Source organism: Coccinella septempunctata, chromosome 3 (assembly GCF_907165205.1).
Source record: "Coccinella septempunctata chromosome 3, icCocSept1.1, whole genome shotgun sequence".
NCBI classification, from domain to species: domain Eukaryota; kingdom Metazoa; phylum Arthropoda; class Insecta; order Coleoptera; family Coccinellidae; genus Coccinella; species Coccinella septempunctata.
Genome location: NC_058191.1, coordinates 27,458,905 through 27,471,270, shown reverse-complemented (window position 1 = coordinate 27,471,270; position 12,366 = coordinate 27,458,905). Strand labels below are relative to the sequence as shown.

At 36.6% G+C, this 12,366-nt stretch overlaps 1 protein-coding gene across 1 annotated transcript; it reads right to left on the bottom strand.

Annotated features, from left to right (window-relative positions):
• Positions 1–1,055: 1,055 nt before the first annotated feature.
• Positions 1,056–10,538, bottom strand: LOC123310017. Its single transcript, XM_044893375.1, has 2 exons — positions 10,389–10,538; positions 1,056–6,519 (listed from the first exon to the last, which is right to left on the bottom strand). The coding sequence occupies exons 1-2, from the start codon at positions 10,465–10,467 to the stop codon at positions 1,169–1,171; spliced, it is 5,430 nt and encodes a 1,809-aa protein (XP_044749310.1). The 5' UTR covers positions 10,468–10,538; the 3' UTR covers positions 1,056–1,168.
• Positions 10,539–12,366: the final 1,828 nt, after the last annotated feature.

The window sequence follows — 12,366 nt, the reverse complement described above, 5'->3', positions numbered from 1 at the left end:
GGTGTAAGGATATACTACATCAATCCCTAAAATCAGTTAATGCCAATCATAACTGGGAACAAGTAGCGTAGGACAGGTCACAGTGGTGGTCTTTGGTACACAGTTATAATGGAGACTCCAGAAGGATACAGTGGCGGCCAGATCTGGTTGGTGACTATCCTTGACTTGAGTGTGGAACGATCTGCACGTCACGGTTGGGCGGGTTGGGTCTCTTGAGTCACAGTCGTAATAAGCACTAAGAAATCACAAATCTGTTCGCACCTTTGATATTTTTTTTGTTTTTGTCTTTTGTAGATTTATTCCCGGTAACGGGATACATCAATGAATGAATGAATGAATGAAGCAGTTAGTCTAATGGTGGGTAATCTATGTAAGCCTACTAAGATCCAAGAAGAATAAGAAGACCTAAGAAATCAAATGAATTGGCAGACAGCGATGACGTGAACGTCATCTCTGCCAATGAGTTGGTTCCTTTCCAAGGTTCAAATTCTTGTAAAATTCTTTTATAAATTGTAGAAACTCTGTATAAACACACCCTAACTCCGTCAATTCCTAATTCATTTGATACGCCCAGGCAAATGTGAGACACCTTTCGTTTGGGATTTTGTCATCTTTGTATGAGAAATGGCAATATTATTCGAAGAAATATACAACAGTGTTTCTAACAATAGTCACTGTAAAATATACAGATGGTATGCGCCATCTATCGACATATGTGGGTGTTTATGCGTCATCTGAGGCCGTAGGTCAATAAATATGCTATCTGTATAACGTATAATCCCTTTCGTGAGCGGTTATCAGGCCCGGATCTAGGGAGAGGGCGCCAAAATTATCGTTGAAAAAAATGTCTACATAACGATCCATCTGCTGATCTGCTAGGTGATTTCTGAATATTTTATAACATTTAGCACTCTGTGGATTTCAGTCTTGTTTATGTTTTGAAATCTTGGGATGAGAGAAAAGCAATAGGAACATTGTATAAAAGTATCTGCACAATTTATTCTTAGGAAATTCGTATTAATTTTCTCTAAGTGGACTATTGGTAAAAAAAGAACTCCATGTTAAATTCCCTTTAATTTACAAGACTATAGGAGGATCTACAGCAATTACTTGAATAAAAATAGAGGCTTTTTCAATATGCCTACTTCAATTATTTTGAAAACTCGAGCTAAGAGATAGTAATGACCGTCCTTATTTTGATATATGCTCCTTTCGAATTCTTGGCTGCTTTACTCTGCACCTGGATCGTTTTATTTTTTATGACCCCATTGATTGCCTCCATTACATATGTAGTAAGTGTTTCGAGGAAGTTGTCGCCAACTCCTCTAGGAGGATTTATCCTAAGGCCTACAGTAAGGGTGCTCTGTTGCTGCAACAAAGCATGTAGTCGCGACTTGTACATCTTAGCCAATTCTGCTAAACTGAATTGGACGCTATACGCTTGTGACAAGTCCAGAGGTATATCAATATTTGAAGAAGGAAGAGGATCCTTCTCAGGTAGTACTGTTACGGTCAAGGTCGCGGAAGATTTCACATTATCGCTCTTTTGTTGAATCGCAATGGAAACTTCGTTGTAGGGGAAGTAATTCTGAAGTATCCCCATCAAAGATTCTGAGATCTGTTTCAGAGCACTGTTTGGAGGAAGAGCTAGTTGGAAAACCAAAGTCACCGTTTTTCCTTGCTCTAAGTATACTTGAACCTCCGTGAACATTGTGGGGAAAATTCTATCGAATTCTACCTCCAACTTACTACCAGGTTTCGTCAAATCTATATCAATATCCTCTGCACATTGCGTCGGTTTTTCAAGTTTAGAACGCTTGGATGGTTCAAATGTTATACTCATTGAGATGTCGATCAAGTAACCATTGAAGTCGAAGTCAGGTTTGGCCATCCAATTCTTTTTGCAACCACAGAACGGAGACGTTAATGAAGGCGCAATTACTTCAGAAATTATGTCCATAAAGTTTTCTGTTGATTCCTCAGGAGGACGAATATTCAAATTAAGAACGGTTGGTTTCATCTGATCTAAATGTTTCTGAACGTCGCGGATTATATTCGGAAGAGTTTCTTTCAACTGCGACTTGATAGGACGGCTTGGATTGGAAAGGTCCAGTACGATGTTTTCGACTGCTGAAGATCCATCGATGATATATGACTCGATATCTACCTCGAATTCGATCTTATATATTGATTTGTCCAAGTTCCTGGACAAGAAAGGCGTGATACCTATGCAAGTTGTGGGGAACCTCCGCTTTATGGACGCTTTCAAATTCTCCATTATTTTTCGAACTTCCGCCTCATTCGATTCCGTTGTGAGGTCTATGTCCATAACAAATGTTAATTTTCTGCGATCATCGAGGAAAGTTTTCAAAATAGGTGACCAGGAGTTCAAAGTATCTTCTATTCTTTTTTCAGGAGTTGCTCCTGGACCTCCGACCCAAACATTAAAATGGGTCGATTTCTTAGGTGGCAATATTTGAGAGAGCGATCCTTTCAATGTGACCTTGACCGAAAATGACGAGGATTCAAAAGACTCGATACTCAAAATGTGTTCTATATCGGGATAAATCACACTAAGTTCTTGATCTAATATTGCTAGAGTTTCCTCTACGAATTTCGATGATGGACTTTTTGGTTTCGAGAAATTGAGAACAATATCTGCTTTCTGTCCTTGATTTAACGAATCCATCATTTTCTTCTTTGTTTCAGCCAATTTTTGTTTTATTGCCTCCAGAATATTCTGCCCTTTTTCTGCTGAACCGATGTGAATTTCTGTTCGTTTTGGTGATGTTATGTCGACAATGATCTTCGCTTTCGTCACTGAATCTTTATCAATCTGTTCATCTAGTATGTTGGTCTTGAATATGTAATTATCGTTGAAATGTTCGAAGTGTTCGACCATTAACTTCGATATGAATTGTAATTTTTGCTTAGAAATACCCCCAGGAAATTGCAAAAGGAATCCAGCTTGGTACATTTTCTCAACCTTCAATGCATTCCTTATATCGATTAAAATTTTTCTAATTTCAGAATCAACGGCCATTGCTATATTGTCATCGGGCCTTATTGTCATCTCACACACGGATTCATTTCGTATAGTCATATCCCATGTAAGGTCTCGCGGTGGTCTTTCTATTTGGAACGAATTTTCATCAGCGTCCCATAGGATTCCTCCGAGAAATCCTGTATCAGTCATTTCTTTAAAATTTGGTTGGATTTTTACTACAACATCTGTACGCTTAACGAAACCCCTTCTATCCTGGACTCCTCTCACCTCGAAACGTATATTGTGATTGATAAATAAGTTCAGGATCAATTCTTTGATTTCATTCAATTTCATGATTTGATATTCAATTCTTGAGTTTTCTATAGGCTCAATGTTGAAAATAAGAATGACGGGTTTTGACTTGAGTTCGGTGATTATCCTTCCCAAGTTAGATTGCATCCATATACCGATTTGTACAATGGGGCTTCCCGTAGTTTTCGTGACGTCAAGTTCAAAAATACCCGGACTTTCTCCAGTCGAAATGCTGATTTCTTCAGGTGTCCTTCCCGGATATAATCTGACGTTTAGTACGATTTCCGTAATGCTATTCTGATCGCCCATTATTGCATTCGAAATAATTTCGATGAAATATTCGGGGAAATATCTGCAGAGATTATCCATGATTCGGTCTGATGTGAAATACATGAATTTCTCGTCGGAATTCTTCGGTGGTTTTATGAGGAACTGAACTATGTGAGAGTCATCTTTATTTGAATCTCCACCAATTTTTCCGAACAACTGTGCGATTACCTTTTTCATTTGAGAGTCCACTGTGGCACCTTCTCTGAACAATTCCAATACGAATCTATTGGGGTAGCTTACCCACTGAACATCTTCATTTCTTTGTTCCGGTTGTATGAGTATGTTTATTTCTCCCTTTTTTATGAAATTTTCCGTATCCTCTATGCAGTTTATAGTGGTATCTAACCGGAAATCTGGGAAAACATCGATCAATTGTGACAAAATAGTGGAAGCAATAACCTCCAGATCGATCTTCGTTGTATCTTCTTCTATTACTATCTCGTAACTGAAACCAACTGTCTTGTTTTGCTTCAACTGTTGACTAGCAGCCGATGAGGTATTTTTCAGTATAAATTGTATTTCAGAGATAAGTCCGTTAATGTCCCCGTTGAAATCTAACTTGTTTTTCAACCAAGAACCTGGTAGAAAAGCAACCTGATCCTTTCTTCCTGGCTGAAGTAGTACTTCGAAGATTGTCATGATAGTATTTGGTTGGAGGCCACTTTCAACCTTACCACTTATCGATATATAACAGCTGGGGAAACGCTTGTTGAGTATTTCTTTTATTTCTTCCAAATATCTATCGATTGATGGGGTTCCTTCAGACGGGGAAGTTTCAACTACGATTTCAAAGGTTTGAGGAATGCGTCTATCCAAATTTTTCTGGAAGTTCGGCGGGAGATTTGACAAGAAGGCATTTATTTCTTTCTTCAGGTCAATTCCTTTTATTCCCAAATTGATATCGGCAATTGATGGAAAATTTGAATCGTCTAGTTTTGGGAGTATATTGACGTTGAATGAAATTTCAGAAGGATTTTCTTTGACGGGGATTATGGAAATTTTTCTATTTGGAATTTTCCTCTGCATTATAACTGTAAGTTGGTGCTTTATTAGTGATATATAATTAGATCCGAAATTTCTGGGAGGTTTAACCGACAAAGATAAGGAAGCAGGTTTGTTACTGTCCAATAAATTCTGCAATTTGGGAAGTACACTTGGTAAATGAATTGAAATTTGTGATTCGAGGGAAGCACCAGGAGTCTCTAGATTTATTTCGAAATTTCCAGTTGGTGGAGTAGTTGCAATATTATAAAACGGTTGCAATTCTACGAGGAAAATCAGATAGTCTCCATTTCCGACATTATTATTTTTAGGCGACACAGATATACCGCAATTAGGAAAATAAGTTTTGAGTTGTAGCCGGATCTTGTCTTGCATTTTTTGCAAGAAGCCCGAATTCGAACTTTTCGGGGGTCTTACCTTCAGACTGAACGAAACAGTCTTTCCTAATCGTATATCTGCGGTTATTTTGGGCAACAGATTAAGTATAATAGTACGCACTTCAGAAATCACATTGATGCCTGGTGAGAAAAGATCCAATAAGATTTCGATTCCATTTCCTAGGATGCTGCCTCCACTCATCCTTTGTTCTAGAGATACATCGAAAACTATTTGAGATAGAAAACCTCCAAAACCTATCAACGGTCTAGCAGCAACATTAATCTGGCAATCCTTGAAATACTTCTTCAGAGCAAGCAAGAGTTCGTTCTGTGCGATCCTAATGTAGCCCGAACCTTGTTTGGGTGGCGTTCGCACACTGAAACTTAGACTCACATAGTTACTGGTTTTTAATTCCGCCTGTATTTTAGATAGAATCTGTGGGATACTCTTTTGAAGGTCTGTTTCTACACTTACTCCTGGTCGTGTAAGATCGATTATTATCTCGTTCTTGAATCCGAATAATAAACTCCTCTTTCTCATTCTTAACTTTCGGTCGTTTACGGATTTAGCTCGTGGGCATTCGATTTGAAGGGCGAATGTATTTTCAATGTTTGTTTCAGCGGTGAGTTGTGTTATTATGTACTTTTTTTCAGGTGAAAAAGCTTGGAGAACTTTTTGGAAAATCCTCTTTATATCTTCTATTGCTTTTTCACCTTTTTTATCTGGTATTACTTGGATATCTATTGGTTCACATCTTGACTCCACATCGATCGATATTGATTTCGAAATGAGTCTTTGTATAAGTATCTCTGTGTCTACATCTCCAGAGGATAAATCAAGTTTTAGTTTCGTAACGTCGTTTTGTGCATTGGGTAATAACTTGACTAGCAACTGGGCATTCCTCATCGTTCCGTCTCTATTCTCGAGGATAATTTTATCGATGGCAAATGCCGAATATTTCTCTTTCAAATATATATTTGCATAATCAAGTATTTGGTCAACGTAGTCATGAGTCGTTCCATTTGGTAGGTCCAAATTCAGGATGAAACTTATCGCGTCTGCGGCATCTGAGCAATGTTTGCAGGATGCAATAGCATCCTCCAGTATTGCGGTTAATTTGGTATGGAATTCGTCATACATTGACACTATTTTCAACACGTAAGGCTCAGTGATTCTTTGTATATCTGAGTATAAACTCTTAGCGTCTGCGAATCCACTAATGATGTCCACTTTAATGTCCTCCAGGAAATCCGAAATATCGTTCACGACTGAGGTAATTTTGAGGACTGTATCAGTTGCGTTCATGTAACTTGGGAGAACATCTTCCATAACTTTAATAAGGTTTTCGGTATAGTCGATTTCTGCACCTTCCGGTGGGGTGATCAAAAGTTCAACATACTTTCCTGGAATGAGATCACATTTTTCCAATGCATCTTTCAAGAACTGTTTAAATCCCGAAGCGGTTTTTCCTTCATACGATAAATCCACCTTAATAGTTTTGTCTACATCGTCTGTAAAAAAATCAAAAAAGAGTTAATAGTCAGGAGTTTAAGACAATATACTCCATTCACATTTATTTTAGCAGTCGGTTGGCCATGAAATAATTTTCTCAAGTTTTTGTAAATAGAACGGAGTTAGGTTGGCACTCATGAAATGTCGTTAAAGTCATAACGTCGTTGCCACAACTTATATCAATTTTTATTACGAAAATGCCGAAAGTGATTGACAAAGAGACAGAGTTTCAGGAAGTGCTATTTAGAATTCAGGTCCGCTCATTCAAATAGTTATACCCTGATATTCTAAAATCCACAATACGTCAGATGGTAGCGAACATATTCAATGAAAGAGAATTTATATAATGTTTCATCTGAATCTAAACGACTTATATTTCAGCTGAATATTTCCAAAATCAGAAAGATTGTAAATGAAGAGGATGGCAAAGAATTTCCTTCAATTGGGAGACCCAAAAAAGTGGTGGCATTTGAGAATTTTTTGTTTGAGTGAATTAATGCGAAAAGTTCACTACAGGATTTTTGATGAATGTCATCGTAGAATAAGTTCCGAAAATTGATTTGATTTTGAACTGTCCTATACATTGTAATTGTAAATGTCTTAAGATACCAATAAATACCCAATTATTATTATATCATTGTATTAAGATGAACTGCCACAAATACGCGGCAGCTGTCCTGTAATTGTTTATTCATGTGAAATTTTTGTTCAAAGGTGAAGTTCATCTTGACTTGAAACTTCCTTTAATTCCTTCTACTTCCATTGATGCAAGATGATTTTTGTTGAATAATTTAACATTCTTGTAATTATCTGTTAATTCCTTCGAGAGATAACCACTACATCATATGCATTTTATCTTCGGGTTAATCTTTTTTAAATCTACAACTGATGTAACCTCGGATGTAACCTATTCAAACTTTAGCCAAAGAAGATAACGAACATGAACTCTCCTGAAGCTAGTGCATATTATGATATTATACGGATCTCTTGTATTTTCAATGCAAATAACTGGAACTTCAATTATGTTAGTCACATATTTTCCGAAGAGATTCGACATTGTGATAAAATACGTAATAACAGAAACTTTTACGTAGAACGGGCAACATAGCGTTGATTTAAAACAAAAATGTTTTGACAAGCTTCATAACCCCACATTTTCGTACTATACATAGTGAAATGTGTCAAATTTCCATGGTCAACCGAGTGCTAAAATAAAAGTGAATGGAGTATAGTTTTCTATTTCATTTTACATGGTATGCAAATTATCTCTGGCCAAATTTCACAGAGTGATTCTACAAGCTGCAACAAGAAAGTTTCTGAAGAGTATGGTGAAAATGATATTTTTAAATATTTCACAATCTTTTCACTGAACACATCAAGGGCGGCTCGTCAGAGGAGGCAAGGGAGGCTAAGCCTCCTCATAAAGCTTAGAGCTAAAATACATTCACTTCGGGCATGTCCTCATTTTCAGAAAGTAATTTCTATATAAATTTTCCGAACACCTGAACTAGATATTCAGATAAAAATTAGTTCATTTTTCGGTCCTCCGCTCATAAAAATCCAGCATAACAATCATACAATCCACCGGCTGCGTACGCGTCCGCCGCGTCGAATGTGAATATTTCCTAGTACTGCCTATTCGGACGGAGGCTGTTGGGCCTGCTGCCTCCGTTGATAGTGTGACTCACGCATACGTTCTCTGGACTCGCATACTAACCGAACAAGAATTCAGCTGACTTACTGTACCATATTCGCCCGTAAAATGTACCAGAGGAGGCTCAGCTCCCCTGTTCTCCATTGATTCTTTCGTGCCGTCTTCGACTATATTCGCTTGATCTCCGACGGTAGGGGCGTTGTCCGGCGGTAGTTGTTATGATTTCAATTTTCAATTTGAATGTAACGACTTCGTAGAGAACTGGAACTTCGGGAAATTTGTGATATATTCTTGTTAAGATAGGTTGTTTTGTTAGGGCGTTAGGGGTAAGTACTGATACGGATCAAAAAATAAAATGGAATTGAATATTGAAAATTAACTGTACACGTTGTTAAAACCTTTACAAGACCTCCACCAAATTTAATTACACTAAAGTCTACCGAAAGCGCCAGAATAGAAGTTTCAATGTTGTTTGGTACGATAAATGTGATTGGTTAACTGGATCGATCAAACGGGAAAAATTATTTTGCTGGCCATATTTATTTTCTCATCAAACAGAATATACTGCATGGTTCAAAACGGGGTTTTCACAATTGAAAAATTTACCGCGATCTATCGAAAGGCATAACAAGTAAAAGGAGCATATAGCATCCTCTTGCATTCAAAATTAATCTTAGAACTGACAACTTTTCATTATGTTGAAGAAGTATACTTTATTGACTGATAAGAGTTTGTTCCAACACTCCTCGAAAACTATTAGCCTCCTCAGCTCTCATGACCACGAGCCGCCACTGGAACACATACCATAACTCTTAAACTATCATCTCAAACAAAATTTATTGTACGGGTGGGCAAAATTCGATGAGATTGAATGGCAGTTCTGTAACCGTTAGAGCTAGGGAAAAATTGATGGCACGTTTCCGATCTAGATTTTCAAAAGATGGATAATGCCCGAAACCGTATCTTCTTTTCTTTCAAGTTATAAGTGAAAACTCATTTTTCGGCTTTTTTAATTGGAGCCTCTATTTCGCAAAGTTTCAGTCATATCGAAAAAAAAATGATACATTTTCAGACACTTTCTCATGTAGAATGCAGTGGCGTAGTCAAAGTTTTTTTTCAGTCAGATAACAAGTAGGTGAGCTTTGCCATAATGACTTTTGTAGATAAGCATTCATTTTTCGTGGACTCAATACTCTGTCATCGGAATTAACGATTGTCGAATCACTTTTCATTTTTACTTCAGATTATTGAAAATGACTCAATTATCAATTTTCAATTTTTGCTCATAACTCAAAATCTAGAAATGATAGGCTGGTTCTGTTTTCAGATTTGGATTACTCAGGAAAAGAGCCCGTTTCCTTTAAGCTGCTGTAGTTCTCGAGATCTCCCCAGTAGACGAATTTTGCCCAGCCTGTACATGGGTGCATAATTTTGTTTCTATCTAAGCTATCGACTTGATTTTTTTTCAAACAATATTCCAGAGAATGAGCCCATCCCAAAAATATTCTCATTTATACAGCGTGAGTTTTTGAATCGTACAAATATTTTAACAGTAGATTTTTGAGGTCAAAAGAAACACTCGGCCCCGATAAAAAAATATAGTTTTCATGATGAGCTATACCACCCCTGGAGAAAAAAAATTCCCTACAGAATAACACGCCAAATCTACACACCTGTGGAGCCCAATTTTCAGGTACCCAATTTTCTGAATATCACAGATATTTTTTATTTTCGAACATCAAATTATTCGAAATCGGCGCATAAAATATACTTTTATTTTACTTTTACTACTTAGTTTCGAGATTTTGGTTGGTATTTTTATGGTACGTAATGGTTATAATGAAAAATCTGGAAGACGTGGGTGATATCTTGTGTCCAAAAAAGATTTATCAAATGAATGAAAAACTATATTCAGAAATTCCGAAAAACGTGAGATAGAACAAAAATATCATCATTATATGGTTTTTCAACAGCCTGTATCTTTTAAGCCGAGCTGATTCGGAAAAAAGGTAAGGGGAAAGAGTGTTTATTTTGATCTGAAAAATCTACTGTTGAAATATTTATATGACTCAAAAACTCACCCTGTATAGCCTAAAAATTGCTTCAACTTGTGTCAAATGATGATTTGATATTAATACTATTCTTGCCCTCCTCAAAAATTCGCTAACAGTTCTTTACTATCTTGGCCACCTGGGATGAAAAAAGTATACTTACAATAATCGCTAGTGGAAATAAAGCCACTCTCAAAAAAGAGTAGTAATAGTAGATGAAGATGCCACTTGGAGTTTTTCATCTCAACTGATCTTGTATAGCTCACAATTGATCTTATTATCGAAAGGTATAATGAGTTAATGCGGTTATGATGATTGAATCGATTAATTTGGGCGATTATTTTTCAATAAAATTTCAGCCCGCATATTGCTTCACGCGGAACTTTATGGTGTGAGGTACTCAAGAAATTTAACTACCTTCCTTCATTTTATGATTTTCATTTCTAGAAATCCCAATGGACTTCATGGAAATAAAAAGAAATTTCAAATCTATTTTGATATATTCAGCTTGATAAGTAACACAGGGTAGTAAGATGACAGAAATCAGCTTATCCAAAGACAAGGAATAATGAAATCTCTCTTATTTATAGAGAGTTTTGCTGAAAATTATGTATAAGCGGAAAAAAGGGGTGGTTCCTTAAGAAAGAATTAACTTGTTGAGAAGAGTTTTCCAGAGAAATGAATTGAGAAAATTCAAAGATAGGTACTGAGAGAAAGTGAAAGGGTTCTGCTCGTTCTTCAAATTCATAACTATAGCTGTCACTCATTCAAACTATTCCTGACGAAAATTGACTGTTAAGAAAGATAGAGGAAGTAGTACATATACGATTCGGGATCAAAACGATCGACATTGGTTGTTTTACGGATGCTACCCCAAAAACGGAAATGATCAACATTTTTGAGCAATAGCCTGAATTACGAACTGATACAATTGAAAAATGGAAAGTACCACGCAAGAGGTAACATTAGGAATCTTGAATAATTTTCATTTATTCCTGAATTTCAGCGTACTTTTAGTATACAAGGTGTACCAAGTTCGAGGGCCTTTTGGACGTTTCTGGAGAACTGGACTTCTTGAAATCGGAAAATTTGGATCATGATATCGTTCGACACTATCAACTGAGCTGAAATCGAGGCTAAAATATTCTTGAATCATAAGCACTTTCAGTTATACAGGGAATGAACGTAAATTTTTCCGAAACAATTTTTTTTTAAATATGATTTGAACAGAAATATATTCGAAATTGAATACTCTATCATATCAGAAACGACAAAATAGAAAAAAAAATTTTGAAAAATTTATTTCCAATCCCTGTATAACTGAAAGTGCTCACGCTTCAAGAATATTTTAGCTCAGTAGATAATGTCGAACAATATCATAATCCCAATTTTCGGATTTCTAATAGGTCCAGTTCTCCAGAAACGTCTAATAGGCCCTCGAACTTGGTACATCCTGTACATCATTATGAAAATTTTTACAATATATTATTATGAATTGAATCGCCGATGTCACCCCCCGATATTTCATCGAAATATGTTGAAAAACCGTCGAAAAATGATTGTGAAAACAAGTTTTACAGACACTAAGGTTTTAAATTTTTAAACTTCTTTTTTCATAAAATACCAACTAAAGTGGAAAAAAAGAGACATGGTGACATTAAGACGTCCTTTATAGTTGTGGAGCTGACGATGCTAAATCGGGAATCAATCGAGCGTGGATTAGATGGTAGAAAAAAAAAGGTTCTATGAAGTATGCACTTTCAGGGGTGGGGAAAGCGTGTGAAGGTTCTCAAAGATGTAAAAAATATCGTCAGGTGTACATACTCGAGGGTGCCAGATTAAGATATTGTATATGCCCTACGTGCCTTTGATAATGAATTCACGCTTATCTGACAGTTTGCGCGGTGGGGCTGGACGTACGGAAGAGTTGAAAATGGTGAAAAAAAAATTCTCGAACGTGTCAGATTTTTGGAGGATATGTTAATTGGACCCAAAGGAAGCTACTTTTCAAGGGACTGAAAATTTGGAAGTGACGCAAGGTCACAGCGGTCCTTTGAAAATGTAAAAAAATCGTTACTTGTACATAATCGAGCGTGTCAGATTTTCATACAGATGGTTAATTTTGGTGTTGTATAGGTGTT

Bases quoted from the DNA above. Each gene is read 5' to 3' on its own strand.
- LOC123310017 (XM_044893375.1), bottom strand. From the start codon at position 10,467: ATGAAAAACTCCAAGTGGCATCTTCATCTACTATTACTACTCTTTTTT. The intron at 6,520-10,388 runs GTAAGTATACTT...ATTTTTTTACAG, and splicing joins TATTTCCACTAGCGATTATT to ACGATGTAGACAAAACTATT.